We start from the raw sequence: 19,314 nt of genomic DNA, 5'->3' as shown, positions 1-19,314 counted from the left end.
TAAACCTCTAGGACTCTGATAACAGGAAAGTCTGATGCCATTGCCATCTGTTAGTGCGTTTCTGATAATATATGTGCAAGAACTCATGGCAAGTTACTTTAGGTTAAATTGCCCCAGTGGAATGAAATTAGCAAGTAGCAAGGATGGGGTGGAATAAAAGTTGTTCAGTAAAATAGGTGTCCCCCTCTCTCTCTCTCTCTCTCTCTCTCATTCCCCCGCTCCCTCTGCGTCTCCCCCCCCCCCCCGCCCGCTCCCTCTGCGTCCCCCCTGCCCGCTCCCTCCTAAAGGGTTTACTTAATAACTTTCTGAAGATGTATTGCAGCCAGTTTTGAGGCCAATACCATTACGTGCCTCCCACTCTTGCTTGATGATTTCTGGTTGGTTTCTCTCCCCTTGCAGCTTCCTGAAGCTGTATACCACGATGCCTGTCATCAAGCTGGCTGGATTTCTCGACATGACGGAGCAGGAGTTCCGAATCAACCTCTTGGTCTTCAAGCACAAGATGAAGAACCTGGTGTGGACAAGTGGGATCTCGGCCCTGGATGGCGAGTTTCAGTCTGCTTCTGAGGTAGACTTCTACATCGATAAGGTGAGTTTTACCCGTGAAAGGGCACCCCTCTCTTCATGTTCTACCAGTTTCATGTCACTTACTCCACGCCCCCCCTGATGGCCATCCGCTACCTGGCGCAGGTAACCTTTCAATGTGCGACCCTGGGGCAAGGGCTCCCAAACCGTGCGTCAAGGTGCCCGATGGGGCCGCGGGGGTGAGTGATTGAGGCTGTGAAGCGGCAATGATGGCCCAGCGAGTAGCTCTGAGATCCTAAAAGCCTCCGGTGCGGTTTGGAGGTTTGAATTCCGAGGCCTCATCTCTGTCTCCATTGTAGTCTGCCACGATACTTACAAAACAAATTCTCCCACACCCTGCTCAGTAACTCCCAAATCCCACTCGACAGCTCCCCCTACCCTGCTCACCATCCTTGCTGCCCTGGCTGACACAGAACAAGCTAGGAATTGAACCTGAGCCTTTGGGGTGTGCACAGTAAGAGCACCCGAGCTTGCCTTTCCCCACAATGAAAACATTTGGATTTCTGGTTGCTTTCAGGACATGATCCACATCGCAGACACCAAAGTGGCCCGGCGATACGGTGACTTCTTCATCAGGCAGATTCACAAATTTGAAGAGGTGAGTCTGAGTGTTTTATCCTTCACTTCATTTAGCTCCTCCTAGATAGTGACACCATGGAACGTGAAGCGATCTTGCCTGTGCTTCTCAATCTCTGACTTTTACCACAAGGCGAAATTCACTGAACTGTTTCATATGGAGGTTCAAAGTGCGACGTGGAGAGTGACTCTCACTCTGTCTGGCTACAGTTCTGCAGGATTGTTAGTGTTCGAAGCAATGCCACACAGCAGACTTGTGAGAAAAGTCATTGTTCATGGAATAAAAGGGGCAATAGCAACATGGATACATTTTGGGACATTTTGGTAGGAAGAACATGGAGAGGTGATACAAAATAAAGGATACAATTCTTAAGGGGGTGCAGGAGAAAGGGTACCTCATAGAATTCCTACAGTGCAGAAGGAGGCCGTTCGCCCCATCATGTCTGCACTGACTCTCCGACAGAGCACCTTTACCCAGGCCATATCCCTGTAACCCCACGCATTTACCCCACTAATCCCCCTAACCTACACACGTTGGGATACTAAGCCAATCCACCTAACCCGCACATCTTTGGGTTGTGGGAGGAAACCAAGAGCACACGGAAGAAACCCACGCAGATACGGGGAGAATGTGCAAACTCCACAGAGACAGTGACCCAAGGCTGGAATAGAACCCGGTTCCCTAGGGCTGTGAGGCAGCAGTGCTAACCACTGTGCCACCTCGGTATATCTGTTCATTGATCATTGAAAGTAGCAGGACAGGTGGAGAGAGCAGTTAATAAAGCCTATAGTATCCTGGGTTTTATTAATACAGGCATAGAGTACAAGAGCAAGGAGGTTATGCTGAACTTAGTAAGACACTAGTTAGACCTCAGCTGGAATATTGAGCACAGTTCTGGGCACCACACCGCAGGGAGGATGTGAAAGCATTGGAGAGAGTGCAGAAGAGGTTTGCAAGAATGGTTCCAGGGATGAGAAACTTCTGTTATGAGGATAGATTGGCGAACCTGGGACTGTTCTCCTTGGAGAGAAGAAGGCTGAGGGGAGATTTGATAGAGATGGGCCTGGACAGAGTAGAGAGGGAGAAACTGTTCCCCCTCGTAAGAAGGATCGAGAATGAGAGGGACACAGATTTAAAGTGATTTGCAAAAGAAGCAAATGCGATGTGAAAAAAGCTTTTTCACCCAGTGACTGGTTGGGGTCTGGAATGCGCTGCCTGGGAGTGTGGTGGAGGCAGGTTCAATCAAGGCATTCGTGAGAGCATTGTTTCTATTCAGATGATCATCCAATGTGCAAGGTGTACGGGGAAAAGGCAGCGGAATGACACTAAGTTGTCATGCTCGTTTGGAGAGTTGGCGCAAACATGATGGGCCGAATGGCCTCCTACTGCGTCGTAACAATTCTGTGATTCTGAGTGGGTTGAATACTTTCCTGGGAAGAGGATTGAGAGTTATATCAAACGGAAGTTGAAATATTATCTTCGCAAGCCTTCTGTAGGTAACATATATCAAAGTGTCGTGACAATAAAGCGTTGGTAATGTGGTAAAGATTCTTCACTGATACAGAATGGTAGTGGTTATTTATCTTTATTCTGGGGAATTTCTGGTGTCCAGCAATGCTGGAGATTGATGAACCTAACCAGGTATAGTGCACTTGACCAGGTATAGTGCAGTTAACCAGATATAGTGCACTTGACCAGGTATAGTGCACTTGACCAGGTATAGTGCACTTGACCAGGTATAGTGCACTTGACCAGGTATAGTGCAATGATATGTCTCCCTCTTGGAAGGAGCTCCTTTCACCGTACCATATGAAATTGTTCTATTTCCTCAACCTTGTGGCCTCTTGATGGAGTTTCCCATTTGGCCTACTTGTGTGCAATGGCGTTGCATCCATTGGACTTTGGTTGAGAGCCTTAAAGTAGGTCTCCCAACATCCGGCAGAGAGGGAGGGAAGTTTCCAATCTCTGGAGCGAATTTCAGATGAGTACCAAGAAATAGAAATGTATATATTTAAAAATATATTTACAGTACATTTCTTCCTCTAGAACAAGAGGTCGCAGGTATAGGTTGAGAGGCGGTAGATTTAAAACTGAGATGAGGAGGAACTACTTCTCGCAGAGGGTGGTGAATTTGTGAAACTCGCTGCCCCATAGCGCGGTGGAGTCTGAATCATTGAATGGTTTCAAGAAGGAGATAGATATATTTCTAATTTTAAAAAAAGGGACAAGGAGATATGGGGAACAGGTGGGGAGGTGGATTTGAGACCAGGGAGAGATCAGCCATGATCTGATTGAATGGCAGAGCAAGTTTGAAGGGCTGAATTTGCCCACTTCTGCTCCTAATTCCTATGTTCTATGAAGCTTTGCACAGTATTAAAGTCATAGAGAAAGGTAGGTAGTCATTTTGTGATGGTTTCTTTTACCTGCCACTGGAATTTTACCAGTGGTTGTTAGTCTGCAAAGGTCCCTTACTGTAAGGGACAGGTAGTATTGAGGAAGCAGGGGGGCTGCAGAAGGACTTGGACAGATTAGGAGAGTGGGTAAAGAAGTGGCAGATGGAATACAATGTGGAAAAGTGTGAGGTTATGCACTTTGGAAGGAGGAATGGAGGCATAGACTATTTTCTAACTGGGGAAATGCTTAGGAAATCAGAAGCACAAAGGGACTTGGGAGTCCTTGTTCAAGATTCTCTTAAGGTTAACGTGCAGGTTCAGTTGGCAGTTAGGAAGGCAAATGCAATGTTAGCATTCATGTCGAGAGGGCTAGAATACAAGAGCATGAATGTACTTCTGAGGCTGTATAAGGCTCTGGTCAGACCCCATTTGGAATATTGTGGGCGATTTTGGGCCCCAAGGAAGGATGTGGTGGCCTTGGAAAGGGTCCAGAGGAGGTTCACAAGAATGATCCCTGGAATGAACAGCTTGTCATATGAGGAATGGTTGAAGACTCTAGGTCTGTACTGGTTGGGAGTTTAGAAGGATGAGGGGGGATCTTATTGAAACTTAGAGGATACTGCGAGGCCTGGATAGAGTGGATGTGGAGAGGATGTTTCCACTAGTAGGAAAAACTAGAACCAGAGATCACAACTTCAGACTAAAGGGATGATCCTTTGAAACAGAGGTGAGGAGGTCAGAGAGTGGTGAATCTGTGGAACTCTTCGCCGCAGAAGGCTGTGGAGGCCAGGTCATTGAGTGTCTTTAAGAAGAGATAGATAGGGTCTCGATTAATAAGGGGATCAGAGGAAAAGGCAGGAGAATGGGAATGAGAAATCATCAGCCATGATTGAATGGTGGAGCAGACTCGATGGGCCGAGTGGCCTAATTTTACTCCTAAGTCTTATGGTTTTATGCTCTGCAATAGAACAGTCCTGCTTGAACAGCGGATAAATAATATATTGTCCACTACAGAACACTCGCTGCTGTAAGATATACCAGGAGACCTGCTGGTGACGGCCTTGCCTTGCCAGGCCAAAATGTTTCACGCAAGTTTATTTTTCTTTTGCAGCTCAACAGAAGCTTGAAGAAAATCAACCCCCGGTAAGGGAACGTCTGCACCCACAGCAGCAAGCGGGCCAGCCAAGAAAGTTGTTGCTTCCCCAGAGCACGGTGATGGATGATTGCCATGCAAGTTGTCCTGATGTAACTGGGGCTTTTGATATCTGAATGGCCGGGTGCGTCTCTTGTTTGCACGTGGCCCAGAGATCAAAAGCCCACCACTCTCTCACCTTGGTAGCAAAATAATTTGCCCTCTGCCCTGTTTATGATGTATACATTCTTGGTGTGCCTCTTGCTCGGTATGAACAGATACGGGCAATTTGTAGTTGATGATGTGATATTGAAGAGGAACATTTCTAGTCTTTTGAATGAATTGGATACTGGAACATTAAAGAGAACAAATTGCTCGGTTTTCAGGCTGTATGTATTCCAAAATAATAACTAGTTACTATTATAACAAATCCTTGGTGGTTGGTGAATTTGTAATTCAACTAGCACCACGCTGTACTCTCATCCCTCTGGAGTCCTGTGTAAATGCGGACAATGGCGGGTGTTGCTGTCCATCTCTTAATTAAATTTCGACTGAATCTGCACCTAATGGACTGAGGTGTCAATGTCCAGTTCTTTTGGACGACTGGTTACGAGTGGATCCACCAGCTATCTCTACAAAACTCCTGCCTCTGTGACCCATGATTTCATATCCATTGGCTATCGGGATGTGTTTGGATATTAAATATCACACCAAGTCTTTCAATAAAAATATTCTTGCTGTCTCTTGCCTTGTTGTCTTTTATTGAAGGATATCGTAAGCAGCTTGAATATTGTGTGTAGCTGATTGTTAGGTATTATCAAGGAAATGCAACACAGTTTAACCAATGTTTGGATAAAAGAGAAGCTAAAAGCATGAATTAATAAAAACACAACAGATCTGTAAACATGCGAATGCAACTTGCATTTGGAATATGTCTCGAGTGGCTGAGTATATCTGAGAAGGTCGAAGAGTATTTTTACCCCGTTGCTCATGAGTTTTTCCTCTGGATTTTTGCCTTTGGAAAAGATATAAATTCAGGGATTTCAAGCCCACCACAGATACATTGCAAAATGTGGCAGGGCCTTTTCTGCACTGATGGCCCATAAAACTTGATGCTTACAGGAATAGGAAGTGGCTGCTTAATCTCGAATTTGTTCTGCAATTCAATGAGATCATGGCTGATCAGCGAACCAACTCCGCACATCTGTTCCCCGCCCCCCGAATCCCTTAATACCTTTGGATAACAAAAATATAAATCTTGGATTTAAATGAACAGTTGATAAAGAATCAATTGCTGTTTTTTAGACTAGAGTTAACATAACCATGGAAAATAGGGGCAGAAGATGACCGTACAGACTGTTGAGCTTGCGCTGCCATTCATTGTACTCCTGCATCGGCTGTTCTTAGTTGCAAGGGGAATGGAACATTAAAGTGAGGGTGTTTTGCTGCAGTTGTACAAGATGTTGGTGTGACCACATCTAGAGTATGGTGTATAGTTTTGGTCTCACTTAAAAAATAAAAATGCATTAGAAGCAGTTCAGAGAAGGTTCACTTGACATGTCTGGGAAGAGGCCACCGTATGAGGAATGGTTGGATAGGCTGGGCCTGTATCCATTGGGGTTTAGAAGAATGAGAGGTGATCTTATTGAAACAAGTTCTGGAGCAAAAGCAGCTGTGACGAAGGATCATCCAAACATTGGCTCTATTCTCTCAATACAGACCCTGTCAGACCTGCTGAGTTTCTCCAGAATTTTCTGTTTCAGATTCTAGCATCCGCAATATTTTGCCTTTAAGTTCCTAAGGGGACTTGACAGGGTGGATGCTAAATGGATGTTTCTCGTTGTGGGATAGGCTACATCTAGAGGACACATCTTAAAAATACACCAGCCTGACTTGGAACTATATCCCTGTGCCTTCACTGTCGCTGGGTCAAAGTCCTGGTACTCCTTACGCTATGATGTGGAGAGGCCAGCGTTGGACTGGGGTAAGCACAGTAAGAAGTCTCACAACACCAGATTAAAGTCCAACAGGTTTATTTGGCAGCACAAGCTTTTGGAGCGCTGCTCCTTCATCAGGTGAGTGAGGACTTGTGTTCACAAATAGGGCATATACAGACACAAACTCTATTTACAAGATAATGGTTGGAATGTGAGTCTTTACAAGTAATCAAGTCTTAAAGGTATAGACAATGTGAGTGGAGAGAGGGCCAAGCACAAGTTAAAGAGGTGTGTATTGTCTCCAGCCAGGACAGTTGGTGAGATTTTGAAAGCCCAGGCAAGTCGTGGGGGTTACAGATAGTGTGACATGAACCCATGAGGCCGTCCTCGTGTGTGCGGAACTTGGCTATCAGTTTCTGTTCAGTGATTTGCATTGTCATGTGTCATGAAGGCTGCCTTGGAGAATGCTTACCCGAAGATCAGAGGCTGAATGCCCGTGACTGCTGAAGTGTTCCCCGACTGGAAGGGAACACTCCTGCCTGATTATTGTCGAGCGGTGTTCATTCATCCGTTGTCGTAGCGTCTGCATGGTCTCCCCAATGTACCATGCCTCGGGACATCCTTTCCTGCAGCGTATTAGGTAGACAACGTTGGCCGAGTCGCAAGAGTATGTACCGTGTACCTGGTGGATGGTGTTCTCACTTGAGATGATGGCATCCGTGTCGATGATCCGGCACGTCTTGCAGAAGTTGCTGTGGCAGGGTTGTGTGGTGTCGTGGTTACTGTTCTCCTGAAGGCTGGGTAGTTTGCTGCGGACAATGGTGTGTTGAGGTTGTGCGGTTGTTTGAAGGCAAGAAGTAGGGGTGTGGGGATGGCTTTGGCGAGATGTTCGTCTTCATTGATGACATGTTGAAGGCTCCGGAGAAGATGTTGTAGCTTCTCCGCTCCGGGGAAGTACTGGACGACGAAGGGTACTCTGTCTGCCGTGTCCCGTGTTTGTCTTCTGAGGAGGTTGGTGCAGTTTTTCGCTGTGGCGCGTCGAAACTGTTGATCGATGAGTCAAGCGCCATATCCTGTTCTTATGAGGGCATCTTTCAGCATCTGTAGATGTATGTTGCGATCCTCCTCCTCTGAGCAGATCACTCCTTACACTACCAGATGAAATGCAGTGGCTCAAGGTGATGGCATGTCACCACCTTCTCGAGGGCAATTGGGGATGGGCAACAAGTGCCAGTTGCCAGTGACGCCTACACCCCACGAATGAATAGAAAATAAATTGCCCACAGGATTTCCATACAGTGCCATGGAGCATATGGGAAATTTTCTAACCATAAAGACTTTGCATTCAAACTTGGGTTGTTTGTGGGCTGGTTGCAGCTCCAACGATTTAAACACTACTACACCAGCACAGAACTAAAGTGTGTTCCGAGAGCTGTAATTTTCAAGAATAGAAGAGCGGTTTTATATAAGTTTTCAAAAGAAAGAAGGATGAATGTTTATTTCTCAGCACTTGAAATGTATTTGCAATAGCACGGTGGAGGGTGGCACAGTGGTTAGCACTGCTGCCTCACAGTGCCAGGGACCCGGGTTCGATTCCCAGCTTGGGTCACTGTCTGTGTGGTGTTTGCACATTCTCCCCGTGTCTGCGTGGGTTTCGTCCGGGTGCTCTGGTTTCCTCCCACAGTCCAAAAGACGTGTTGATTAGGTGCATTGACCCAAACAGGTGCCGGAGTGTGGTGACTAAGAAAATTTCACAGTAACTTGATAGCCATGTCAACATAAGCCTATTTGTGACTAATAATAAACTTTAAACCCATACTCGTGTACAGACACACACAAAGAAAAGGTGATAGAATCATAGAAACCCTACAGTACAGAAAGAGGCCATTCGGCCCATCAAGTCTGCACCGACCACAATCCCACCCAGGCCCTACCCCCATATATTTTACCCACTAATCCCTCTAATCTACACATCCCAGGACACTAAGGGGCAATTTTAGCATAGCCAATCAACCTAACCTACATATCTTTGGACTGTGGGAGGAAACCGGAGCCCCCGGAGGAAACCCATGCAGACACGAGGAGAATGTGCAAACTCCACACAGACAATGACCCAAGCCGGGAATCGAACCCAGGTCCCTGGAGCTGTGAAGCAGCAGTGCTAACCACTGTGCTACCATGCCGCCCTAATCTGTGATTACCAAAGATGTAGCATGCACTTGGGTGTTTACAAGTTACAAGAATTCACTGAGCCCCTTCAGAACAAAGAACAAAGAACAGTACAGCACAGGAAACAGGCCCTTCGGCCCTCCAAGCCTGTGCCGCTCCTTGGTCCAACTAGACCAATCGTTTGTATCCCTCCATTCCCAGGCTGCTCATGTGACTATCCAGGTAAGTCTTAAACGATGTCAGCGTGCCTGCCTCCACCACCCTACTTGGCAGCGCATTCCAGGCCCCCACCACCCTCTGTGTAAAAAACGTCCCTCTGATGTCTGAGTTATACTTCGCCCCTCTCAGCTTGAGCCCGTGACCCCTCATGATCGTCACCTCCGACCTGGGAAAAAGCTTCCCACTGTTCACCCTATCTATACCCTTCATAATCTTGTATACCTCTATTAGATCTCCCCTCATTCTCCGTCTTTCCAAGGAGAACAACCCCAGTCTACCCAATCTCTCCTCATAGCTAAGACCCTCCATACCAGGCAACATCCTGGTAAACCTTCTCTGCACTCTCTCCAATGCCTCCACGTCCTTCTGGTAGTGCGGCGACCAGAACTGGACGCAGTACTCCAAATGCGGCCTAACCAGCGTTCTATACAGCTGCATCATCAGACTCCAGCTTTTATACTCTATACCCCGTCCTATAAAGGCAAGCATACCATATGCCTTCTTCACCACCTTCTCCACCTGTGTTGCCACCTTCAAGGATTTGTGGACTTGCACACCTAGGTCCCTCTGTGTTTCTATACTCCTGATGACTCTGCCATTTATTGCATAACTCCTCCCTACATTATTTCTTCCAAAATGCATCACTTCGCATTTATCCGGATTAAATTCCATCTGCCACCTCTCCGCCCAATTTTCCAGCCTATCTATATCCTGCTGTATTGCCCGACAATGCTCTTCGCTATCCGCAATTCCAGCCATCTTTGTGTCATCCGCAAACTTGCTGATTACACCAGTTACACCTTCTTCCAAATCATTTATATATATCACAAATAGCAGAGGTCCCAGTACAGAGCCCTGCGGAACACCACTGGTCACAGACCTCTAGCCGGAAAAAGACCCTTCGACCACTACCCTCTGTCTCCTATGGCCAAGCCAGTTCTCCACCCATCGAGCCACTTCTCCTTGTATCCCATGAGCCTTAACCTTCTTAACCAACCTGCCATGTGGGACTTTGTCAAATGCCTTACTGAAATCCATATAGACGACATCCACGGCCCTTCCTTCATCAACCCTTTTTGTCACTTCCTCAAAAAACTCCACCAAATTTGTAAGGCACGACCTCCCTCTTACAAAACCATGCTGTCTGTCACTAATGAGATTGTTCCGTTCTAAATGCACATACATCCTGTCTCTAAGAATCCTCTCCAACAACTTCCCTACCACGGACGTCAAGCTCACCGGCCTATAATTTCCTGGGTTATCCCTGCTACCCTTCTTAAACAACGGGACCACATTCGCTATCCTCCAATCCTCAGGGACCTCACCCGTGTCCAAAGAAGCGACAAAGATTTCCGTCAGAGGCCCAGCAATTTCCTCTCTCGTCTCCCTGAGCAGTCGAGGATAGATGCCATCAGGCCCTGGGGCTTTGTCAGTTTTAATGTTCCCTAAAAAACCTAACACTTCCTCTCTCGTAATGGAGATTTTCTCTAACGGGTCAACACCTCCCTCCGAGACACTCCCGGTTAACACGCCCCTCTCCTTCGTGAATACCGATGCAAAGTATTCATTTAGGATCTCCCCTATTCCCTTGGGTTCTGAGCATAATTCCCCTCCTTTGTCCCTGAGAGGTCTGATTTTCTCCCTGACAACTCTTTTGTTCCTAACGTATGAATAGAATGCCTTAGGATTCTCCTTAATCCTGCCTGCCAAGAACATCTCGTGCCCTCTTTTTGCCCTTCTAACTCCCCGTTTGAGATCTTTCCTACTCTCTCTGTATTCCTCCAGAGCTCCATCTGTTTTCAGTTGCCTGGACTTAACGTACGCCTCCCTTTTCATTTTAATCAGATCCTCAATTTCCCTGGTTATCCACGGCTCTCGAATCCTACCTTTCCTATCTTTCCTTTTTACAGGCACATGCCTATCCTGCAGCCTTATCAATAGTTCCTTAAAAGACTCCCACATGCCAGACGCGGACTTACCCTCGAACATCCTCTCCCAATCAACATCCACCAATTCCTGCCTAATCCGGCTATAGTCAGCCTTCCCCCAATTTAGCACCCTGCCCGTAGGACAGCACTCATCCTTGTCCATTACTATCCTAAAGTTAACAGAGTTGTGGTCACTATTTGCCACATGTTCCCCTACCTTTAGCCACGCGTTCAACTGTAGAATCTCCCTGTTCCGAGCCTCACTTGCACTAGGCACCGGGAGCAGTCCAGAGATTGCTACACTGGAGGTCTTACTTTTTAGCCTAGCACCCAACTCCCTGAATTTCTCTCGTATGACCCCCCTGCTCTTCCTACCTACATCATTTCCCCCAATGTGTACAATCACATCCGTTTGACTACCTTCCTTTTTAAATATGCTTCCTACCCTCTCGGAGACATCCAGTACCCCGGCACCAGGGAGGCAGACTACCATCCTGGATTCTCGTTCAGATGGAAGCTTGAAATGTTGCAGCCCTAATGATTCCCTTTTGGTTCTGAAGAAATGGAGGTTGGAAGTTTCATGTGATCTCGCAGTGGCTTACTGCTTACCTCGAGTGGCAAATGAATCCCTGGAGTGAAAATCTGGTTCTGTTCTTCAAATTGGCTAGCCCCAATTCACTGTCTGCTGGTGGATTTTAGGCAGGGACCTTCTTTTGCTGGTCGGTCTCTCTGGCTGCCGAGACTAATTACCTCCCGCTACTCTCAAATATGTGTTAATAAATGTTCTTTGTCACAACCTGGTTTCAGTCAGATGACCACAGTATCTGTTTTCCCATTGTCCACACGGATGGAATTAAGGGTTATGGTGAGCGGGCGGCTAAGTGGAGCTGAGTCCACGAAAAGATCAACCATGATCTTATTGAATGGCGGAGCAGGCGCAAGGGGCCAAATGGCCTACTCCTGCTCCTAGTTCTTATGCTCATGTGACACCTGATGGGCTTGAGCATTGGCACACAGTATTTGAGTTTCAGTTATTTGCATCTCCTTGTGATGGAATGGGCTTTTCCTCGCACCCATTCTGTGGAATCCCATTCTACAATCAATAGGTCTGCAGAGAAATTATAAACTGGTTCTTGCAGGTGTGTGGGCAATAAATTCACAGGAAAGATCTGTTGCATTTTGATGCATTCTCAATCATAGAAATCCTACAGTGCAGAAGGAGGCCATTCGGCCCATTGAGTCTGCACCGACCACAATCCCACCCAGGCCCTACCTCCACATATTTACCCGCTAATCCCGCTAACCTACACATCTCAGAACTCTAAGGGGCAATTTTTAACCTGGCCAATCAACCTAACCCGCACATCTTTGGACTGTGGGAGGAAACCGGAGCACCCGGAGGAAACCCACGCAGACACGAGGAGAATGTGCAAACTCCACACAGACAGTGACCCGAGCCAGGAATCGAACCCGGGACCCTGGAGCTGTGAAGCAGCAGTGCTAACCACTGTGCTACCGTGCCGCCCCGTTAATCAAGGGGATGTTCCAAAATATAATTTTGCATTCTAATTTCCTGTCCGGACAAACTAGCTAATTTACAGCCTTGTGTGGTTCTATGTATATTGGCAGACAAGAAAGAAGGTCACCTGACCTCTCCGCTCCATTGTGCTTTGAAGCAGATTGTTCATTCTCTATTTGGCTGCAATTGGCTCTGATGAACTTTGTTAAGGAGGCACTAAATAATGTGCATGAGTGTAGATGTAAGGTGTAGGAGCAAGAGTAGACCATATGGTGCCTTGAGTCTGTCCCACCTGCCATTGAATACAATCGTGGCTGATCTGCCTCACCTCCACTTTCCTTCCTACTCCCCATGTCTCTTGACTCCCTCAGAGATCAAAAATTGATCTACCCCAGTCTTAAATATACTCAATTCACTAACCTCTCGAGTAGAGAATTTCAAAGATCACAATCCTTTGAGTGAAGATTTTTCTCCTCGTTTCAGTCCGAAATTATCAACTCCCTTATCCCGAAGTTGTGCTCCCATTTTCGAGAGCCACCAAACAGGGGAAATGACCTCTCAATGTCTGCTCTGTCAAGTCCCTTCAGGATCTTGCATGCTTGTTGTGCAATTGATATATATGTATATATTTTTTTTTGTTATTTAAGGGTAATGTTTAAAATTCAGCTTTATTCTATAGGCAGCCAGTGTGTTTGGAAAACATTTAGCTAAACAGTTGAAAAAGCAAGTTATTTACTCATTTCAGCCAGGAATTTACTTTGATAGAGCTAGTGGACTTCTGTTTACCCAAAAGATTCCTTGGGAAGTTGATTAACTATATTATCACATGACCCTGTCAATGTGCAGAGCTGGGTCTATTGCAGAGGGAAGTAAGCTTTTGCAGTTCAGTGTTGCAGTTCTAGCCGGGAATTGTTTGAAGACGGAGGCTTCTGCAAGCTGCTCTGAAACTCATTTTCTCTCTGAAAGCTGCAAGACTATCTACACTCATTATAGCAAGTATGTTTATGGTTATTAACTGTATTTAAAGTAGCATCCAAGTATGTAAGAGGAATGTTGCTTATTTAGAACAGAAACAGTGATAAGTTAGAAATTAAAGTTTCCCTTCGTTTTTAAATATTGTTCAATTGTTAATAGTTAAACTGTTTCATTTGTTAGAGTTATAGTTAAACTGTGTTATTAAATATGGTGGCATTGGAGGCAGTTCAGAGGAGGTTCACCAGATTGATTCCAGGGATGTAAGGGTTGACGTATGAGGAGAGATTAAACAGATTAGGCTTATACTCGCTGGAGTTCAGAAGGATAGTAAGAAGTTTAACAACACCAGGTTAAAGTCCAACAGGTTTATTTGGTAGCAAAAGCCACACAAGCTTTCGGAGCTCCAAGCCCCTTCTTCAGGTGAGTGGGAATTCTGTTCACAAACAGAGCATATAAAGACACAAACTCAATTTACATGAATAATGGTTGGAATGCGAATACTTACAGCTAATCAAGTCTTTAAGAAACAAAACAACGTTTTGTTCACGAGAGGTCATTTGTCCACGTTCAGAAGGATGACAGGGGATCTGACTGAGATATATAAAATACTAAAAGGGTTTGATAAAGTAAATGTAGACCAAATGTTTCCTCTTATGGGGCAATCTCGAACAAGAGATCACAGGGTATAGGTTGAGAAGCGGTAGATTTAAAACTGAGATGAGGAAGAACTACTTCTCGCAGAGGGTGGTGAATTTGTGGAACTCGCTGCCCCATAGCGCGGTGGAGTCTGAATCATTGAATGGTTTCAAGAAGGAGATAGATATATTTCTAATAAAAAAAAGGGATAAGGGGATATGGGGAACAGGTGGAGAGGTGGATTTGAGACCAGGGAGAGATCAGCCATGATCTGATTGAATGGCAGAGCAGGTTTGAAGGGCTGAATTTGTCTACTTCTGCTCCTAATTCCTATATTCCTTTGTAAATAAAGTTTGTTGTGATAAAAGATCCCTAATTTGTCAGTGGAATTACTCCTGGAGTGAAACATCCTAAGCTCTCATTTATGCCAAAAATAGAAAAATTGTTGGGGTCTAGTCTGGCTTTCTGATGTAATTTGGGGTTCTAGTCCAGGACCCTAAAGCTTCAACAAGATCCCTTCTCAGTCTTCTAAACTCCAGCGAGTGTAGGTCTAATTTACTCAGTCTTTGAGTACAAGGGCATTGTTCTCATTCCAGGCACTAACCTTCACTGTACCACCTCCAGGGAAAGTAGATCATCCCTTAGATATGGAGACCAAAAGTCCAGGTGTGATCTGACCAAAGCCCTGTACAACTAATTGTAGCAAAACTTGTGCTATTCCTTGCAATAAAGGCCAACATGCCACTTGCTTGTTGTACCTGCATGCTAACTTCCTATGTTGCTTGTACGAGTACACCGAAGTCGCTTTGAACATCAGAGTCTGCACAGTTTTAAAAATATTTAGTTTTTCTATTCTTACAGCCGAAGTGAATAACCTCACACTTCCCCCACGTTATACTCCATCTCACACCTTGTGGTCCACTCACTTAACCTGTTTCTATCTGTTTGTAGCCTCTGTGTGTGTCCTCCTCACCGCTTACTTTGGGCTCAGCTGTGATGATAACCCGAAGGAATAATCATGGAGGCAGGATGTGGGAGTGCAGTTGGTTCCAGTGGTATTATAACCCTGCAAGAGTTGGTGCTTTCAGGAAAGAATATAACAACCTCGCATTATGTGCTTTGTGTGCATTTTGTGCTGTTCTTGAGTCGGTTGGTACGTGATCTCAGACTTTTGTATCTTTTTCCCGATGGGAGAAGGTGGAAGGGAGAATGTCCGGGGTGCGTGGGGTCCTTGATTGCACTGGCTGCTTTTCCGGGAAGTGTAGATGGAGTCGATGGATGGGAGGCTGGATACAACCGGAATGAATGCTTTCTATGGTGCATCTGTAAAAATTGGTGAGCGTCGTAATGGACATGCCGAATTTCCTTAGCCTCCTGAGAAAGTAGAGGCGTTGGTGGGCTTTCTTAACTGTAGCGTCAGTGTGGAGGGACCAGGACAGATTGTTAGTGATCTGGACACCTGGAAACTTGAGCCACTGAGTGCTCCTCCTCCTCCAGGGCATCATGGAAAGGAGACTGGCAGGTAGAGTCAGAGTGGGCCCCCAGGGTTGCCAACTATAATTAAATGTATTCCTGCCCAAAGAAAATGACAAAAAAAACATTTTTTTTCAATACCCCAATGGTCACCTAGTTACAGGAAGGATGTAAATAAGATTGAAAGAGTGCAGAGAAGGTTCACAAGGATGTTGCCGGCACTTGAGAAGCTGCGTTACAGAGAGAGATTGAATAGGTTGGGACTTTATTCCCTGGAGCGTAGAAGATTGAGGGGAGATTTGATAGAGGTGTATAAGATTTTGATGGGTATAGATAGAGTGAATGCGAGCAGGCTTTTTCCGCTGAGGCTAGGGGAGAAAAAAACCAGAGGGCATGGGTTAAGGGTGAAAGGAGAAAAGTTTAAAGGGAATATTAGGGGGGGCTTCTTCACGCAGAGAGTGGTGGGAGTGTGGAATGAGCTGCCGGATAAAGTGGTAAATGCGGGGTCACTTTTAACATTTAAGAAAAACTTGGACGGGTTCATGGATGAGAGGGGTGTGGAGGGATATGGTCCAAGTGCAGGTCAGTGGGACTAGGCATAAAATGGTTCGGCACAGACAAGAAGGGCCAAAAGGCCTGTTTCTGAGCTGTAATTTTCTACGGTTCTATGGTTCTATGGTTTTTCTCTGGGGCTGAGCACAGCAGTATCTTGGAGATTGATCTTCCATTCCTGAGTCCTGGAGACTCCAGCCCAATCCTGGAGGATTGGCAACCCTAGCCCAGCGACAGGGTCATCAGGCACCCTGACCCTGCGTCCCATCTCAAACTGCCCTTCCACCAGATTCCAGCCATGAGTTGTACAGCATATCAATCGTCACGGAGACCTACCTTCCCATGGTTTATCAATGCGTGTTTGACTTTCACAAATCTGATCTGGGTTCGGGACAAGCAAGGTACAAAATTCCCTAAAGGGAACACCAGTTAACAGAATCACGGAATTGTTATGGCGCAGAAGGAGACCATTTGGCCCATCGTGTCTGCACTGGCTCTCTGAATGAGCACAGTAAGAAGTCTCAAAACACGCTAAACCTGTTGGACCTGGTGTTGTGAGATTTTTTACTGTGCGCACCCCAGTCCAACACCGGCATCTCCACATCGTCTCTGAATGAGCATCATAGAAACATAAAAACTAGAAGCAGGAGGAGGCCATTCGGCCCTTCGAGCCTGCTCCGCCATTCATCTTGATCACGGCCGATCATCGAATTCAATATCCTGATCCCCCCCGCCTTGCCCCTCTATTCCTTGATCCGTTTAGCCCCAAGAGCGATATCTAATTTCTTCGTGAAATCACACGTTTTGGCCTCAACTACTTTCTGTGGGAGTGAATTCCACACATTCACCACCCTCTGGGTGAAGAAATTTCTCCTCACCTCAGTCCGAAAAGGTTTACACCTTATCCTCAAACTATGACCCCTAGTTCTGGACTTCCCCCACCATCAGGAACATTCTTTCTGAATCAAATCTAATCCTGTTAGAATTTTGTAAGTTTCTATGACATACCCTCTCGCTCTTTTAAACTCTAATGAATACAATTCTAACAATCATGACTTAGTGTCCATTCCCCTGCCCTTTCCCCGTACCTCCTGCACATTGTTTCTATTCAAATAATCATCCAATGCCCTCTCGAATGCCTCGATTGAACCTGCCTCCGCCACACTTCCAGGCAGAGCACTCCAGACCCCAACGACTCACTGGGTGGCACGGTGGCAACCCAGGTCCCTGGCGTGTGAGGCAGCAGTGCTAAGTGGTTGGCACTGCTGCTTCACACGCCAGGGACCTGGGTTCGATTCCCGGCTTGGGTCACTGTCTGTGTAGAGTCTGCACGTTCTCCCCGTGTCTGCGTGGGTTTCCTCCGAGTGCTCAAGTTTCCTCCCACAGTCCGAAAGACGTGCTGGTTAGATGCATTGGCCGTGTTAAATTCTCCCTCAGTGTACCCGAACAGGCGGCGGAGTGTGGCAACTAGGGGATTTTCACAGTAGCTTCATTGCAGTGTTAATGTAAGCCTACACTTTGCAGTGTTAATGTAAGCCTAAACTTTAACTTTGGGCGGAAAAGCTTTTTCTGAAGTTCAGAATTGTAAAACCCCAGTCGAGGTCAGTAATGCTGCAGTTCTGTCCCGAGGTTTGAACAAGACCTGTTTGGAGAAATTTGACCGAGAGCCTTCATTCACCAATTTTCTTTTTTAACCCTTTCAGGGAATGAGGCCCACGAGCATATGAATTAGGAGCAGATGCAGGCCCCTCGAGCCTGCTCCACCATCCATTGCGATCATGGCCGATCTGATTGTAACCTCAACTCCCACCTACCCCTTTCACCCCCTTGTCAGTGAAGAATCTATCGAACTCTGCCTTGAAAATATTCAAAGAATCTGCTTCCACCACCTACTGAGGAAGTGAGTTCCACCGAGAGAAAAACATTCATCCCCATCTCTGCCTTAAATAGGCTGTGTCTTGTTATCAGACAACGACCTCTAGTTCTCGATTCACCGACAAGAGGAAACATCTTCTCTACATCCACCCTGCCAATAACCCCTCAAGGTTTTAAAGGTTTCGATCGAGTCGTCTCTTGCATGGTGGCACAGTGGTCAGCACTGCTGCCTCACAGCGCCAGGGACCCGGGTTTGATTCCCGGTTTGGGTCGCTGTCTGTGTGGAGTTTGCACATTCTCCCTGTGTCTGCGTGGGTTTCCTCCGGGTGCTCTGGTCTTCTCCTACAGTGTGAAAGACGTGCTGGTTGGATGCTAAATTCTCCCTCAGTGTACCCGAACAGGCGCCGGAGTGGGTGGCAACTAGGGGAATTTCACAGTAACCTCATTGCAATGTTAATGTAAGCCTATTTATGACACGAATAAACAAACTTTAAACTTTACTCTTTTAAACTCCAGTGGATATAAACGTAATCCTTCTAACCTTTCCTCATAAGACAACTCGCCCCTTCCTGGAGTTAGTCACTGTGCATCTTACCCATGGTCTGAACAAGACCATGGAAGGACAAACCATGCTGGAGAGAGACCCTCCCCACCCCCCCTGCACACACAACCACTGCCCCACACACACCACCCCATACACTCCACGCCCCCCACACACTCCACACCCCCCCAACAAACTCCACCCCCCCACACACTCCACCCCCCCCCACCACTCCACCCCCCCCAACACACTCCACCCCCCCACACACTCCACCCCCCCCACACAATCCACCCCCCCCACACAATCCACCCCCCCCACACAATCCACCCCCCATCCCCATTCCCACCCCCCACACACATTCCCCACCACCCTGCACACGCACGCAGACCCTCCAATTTCCCAACCATCAATCCCCAACACACACACTCCCCACCACCCCCACACAATCCCTGCCCCCTACAAACACTCCCCCATCCCCCTCCTCTCCCCTATACACACACACTCTCCCAAACGCACTCCCCCCTACACGCATTCCCCACACTCACCCGCATACACACTCGCACCCCCCCAATCTCCCAACCCTCACTCCTCGATACACACACTCGCCCACCCCCCACACATACTCACCCAACCTCTCACCCCGCTCCCTAACCTCCCCCCTACCCCACACCACACCACAATCCATGAATGAAGACTGCGCTGGACAAAATATACACCACCACAAATAGCCTTGAGACAAATCATCGCAAGGCCTTGTTCATCGTGGCCGGGGATTTCAATCAGACCAAGCTCAAGAGCATATT

General features: G+C 46.8%; 1 protein-coding gene across 1 annotated transcript in view; it reads left to right on the top strand.

The window, feature by feature from the left end:
* eif3s6ip (eukaryotic translation initiation factor 3, subunit 6 interacting protein) overlaps positions 1 to 5,429 on the top strand; it is a 37,455-nt gene extending 32,026 nt beyond the window's left edge. The window contains exons 13-15 of the mRNA XM_078237425.1: positions 400 to 589; positions 1,103 to 1,183; positions 4,667 to 5,429. Coding sequence (XP_078093551.1) covers positions 400 to 589; positions 1,103 to 1,183; positions 4,667 to 4,702 — 307 coding nt within the window. The 3' untranslated portion in view covers positions 4,703 to 5,429. The remainder of the gene's footprint in view (positions 1 to 399; positions 590 to 1,102; positions 1,184 to 4,666) is intronic.
* Positions 5,430 to 19,314: the final 13,885 nt, after the last annotated feature.

Source organism: Mustelus asterias, chromosome 21 (genome assembly GCF_964213995.1).
Source record: "Mustelus asterias chromosome 21, sMusAst1.hap1.1, whole genome shotgun sequence".
Taxonomy (NCBI): domain Eukaryota; kingdom Metazoa; phylum Chordata; class Chondrichthyes; order Carcharhiniformes; family Triakidae; genus Mustelus; species Mustelus asterias.
Note: the sequence above shows the minus strand (reverse complement) of the source record. Positions and strands in the feature narration are given on the sequence as shown.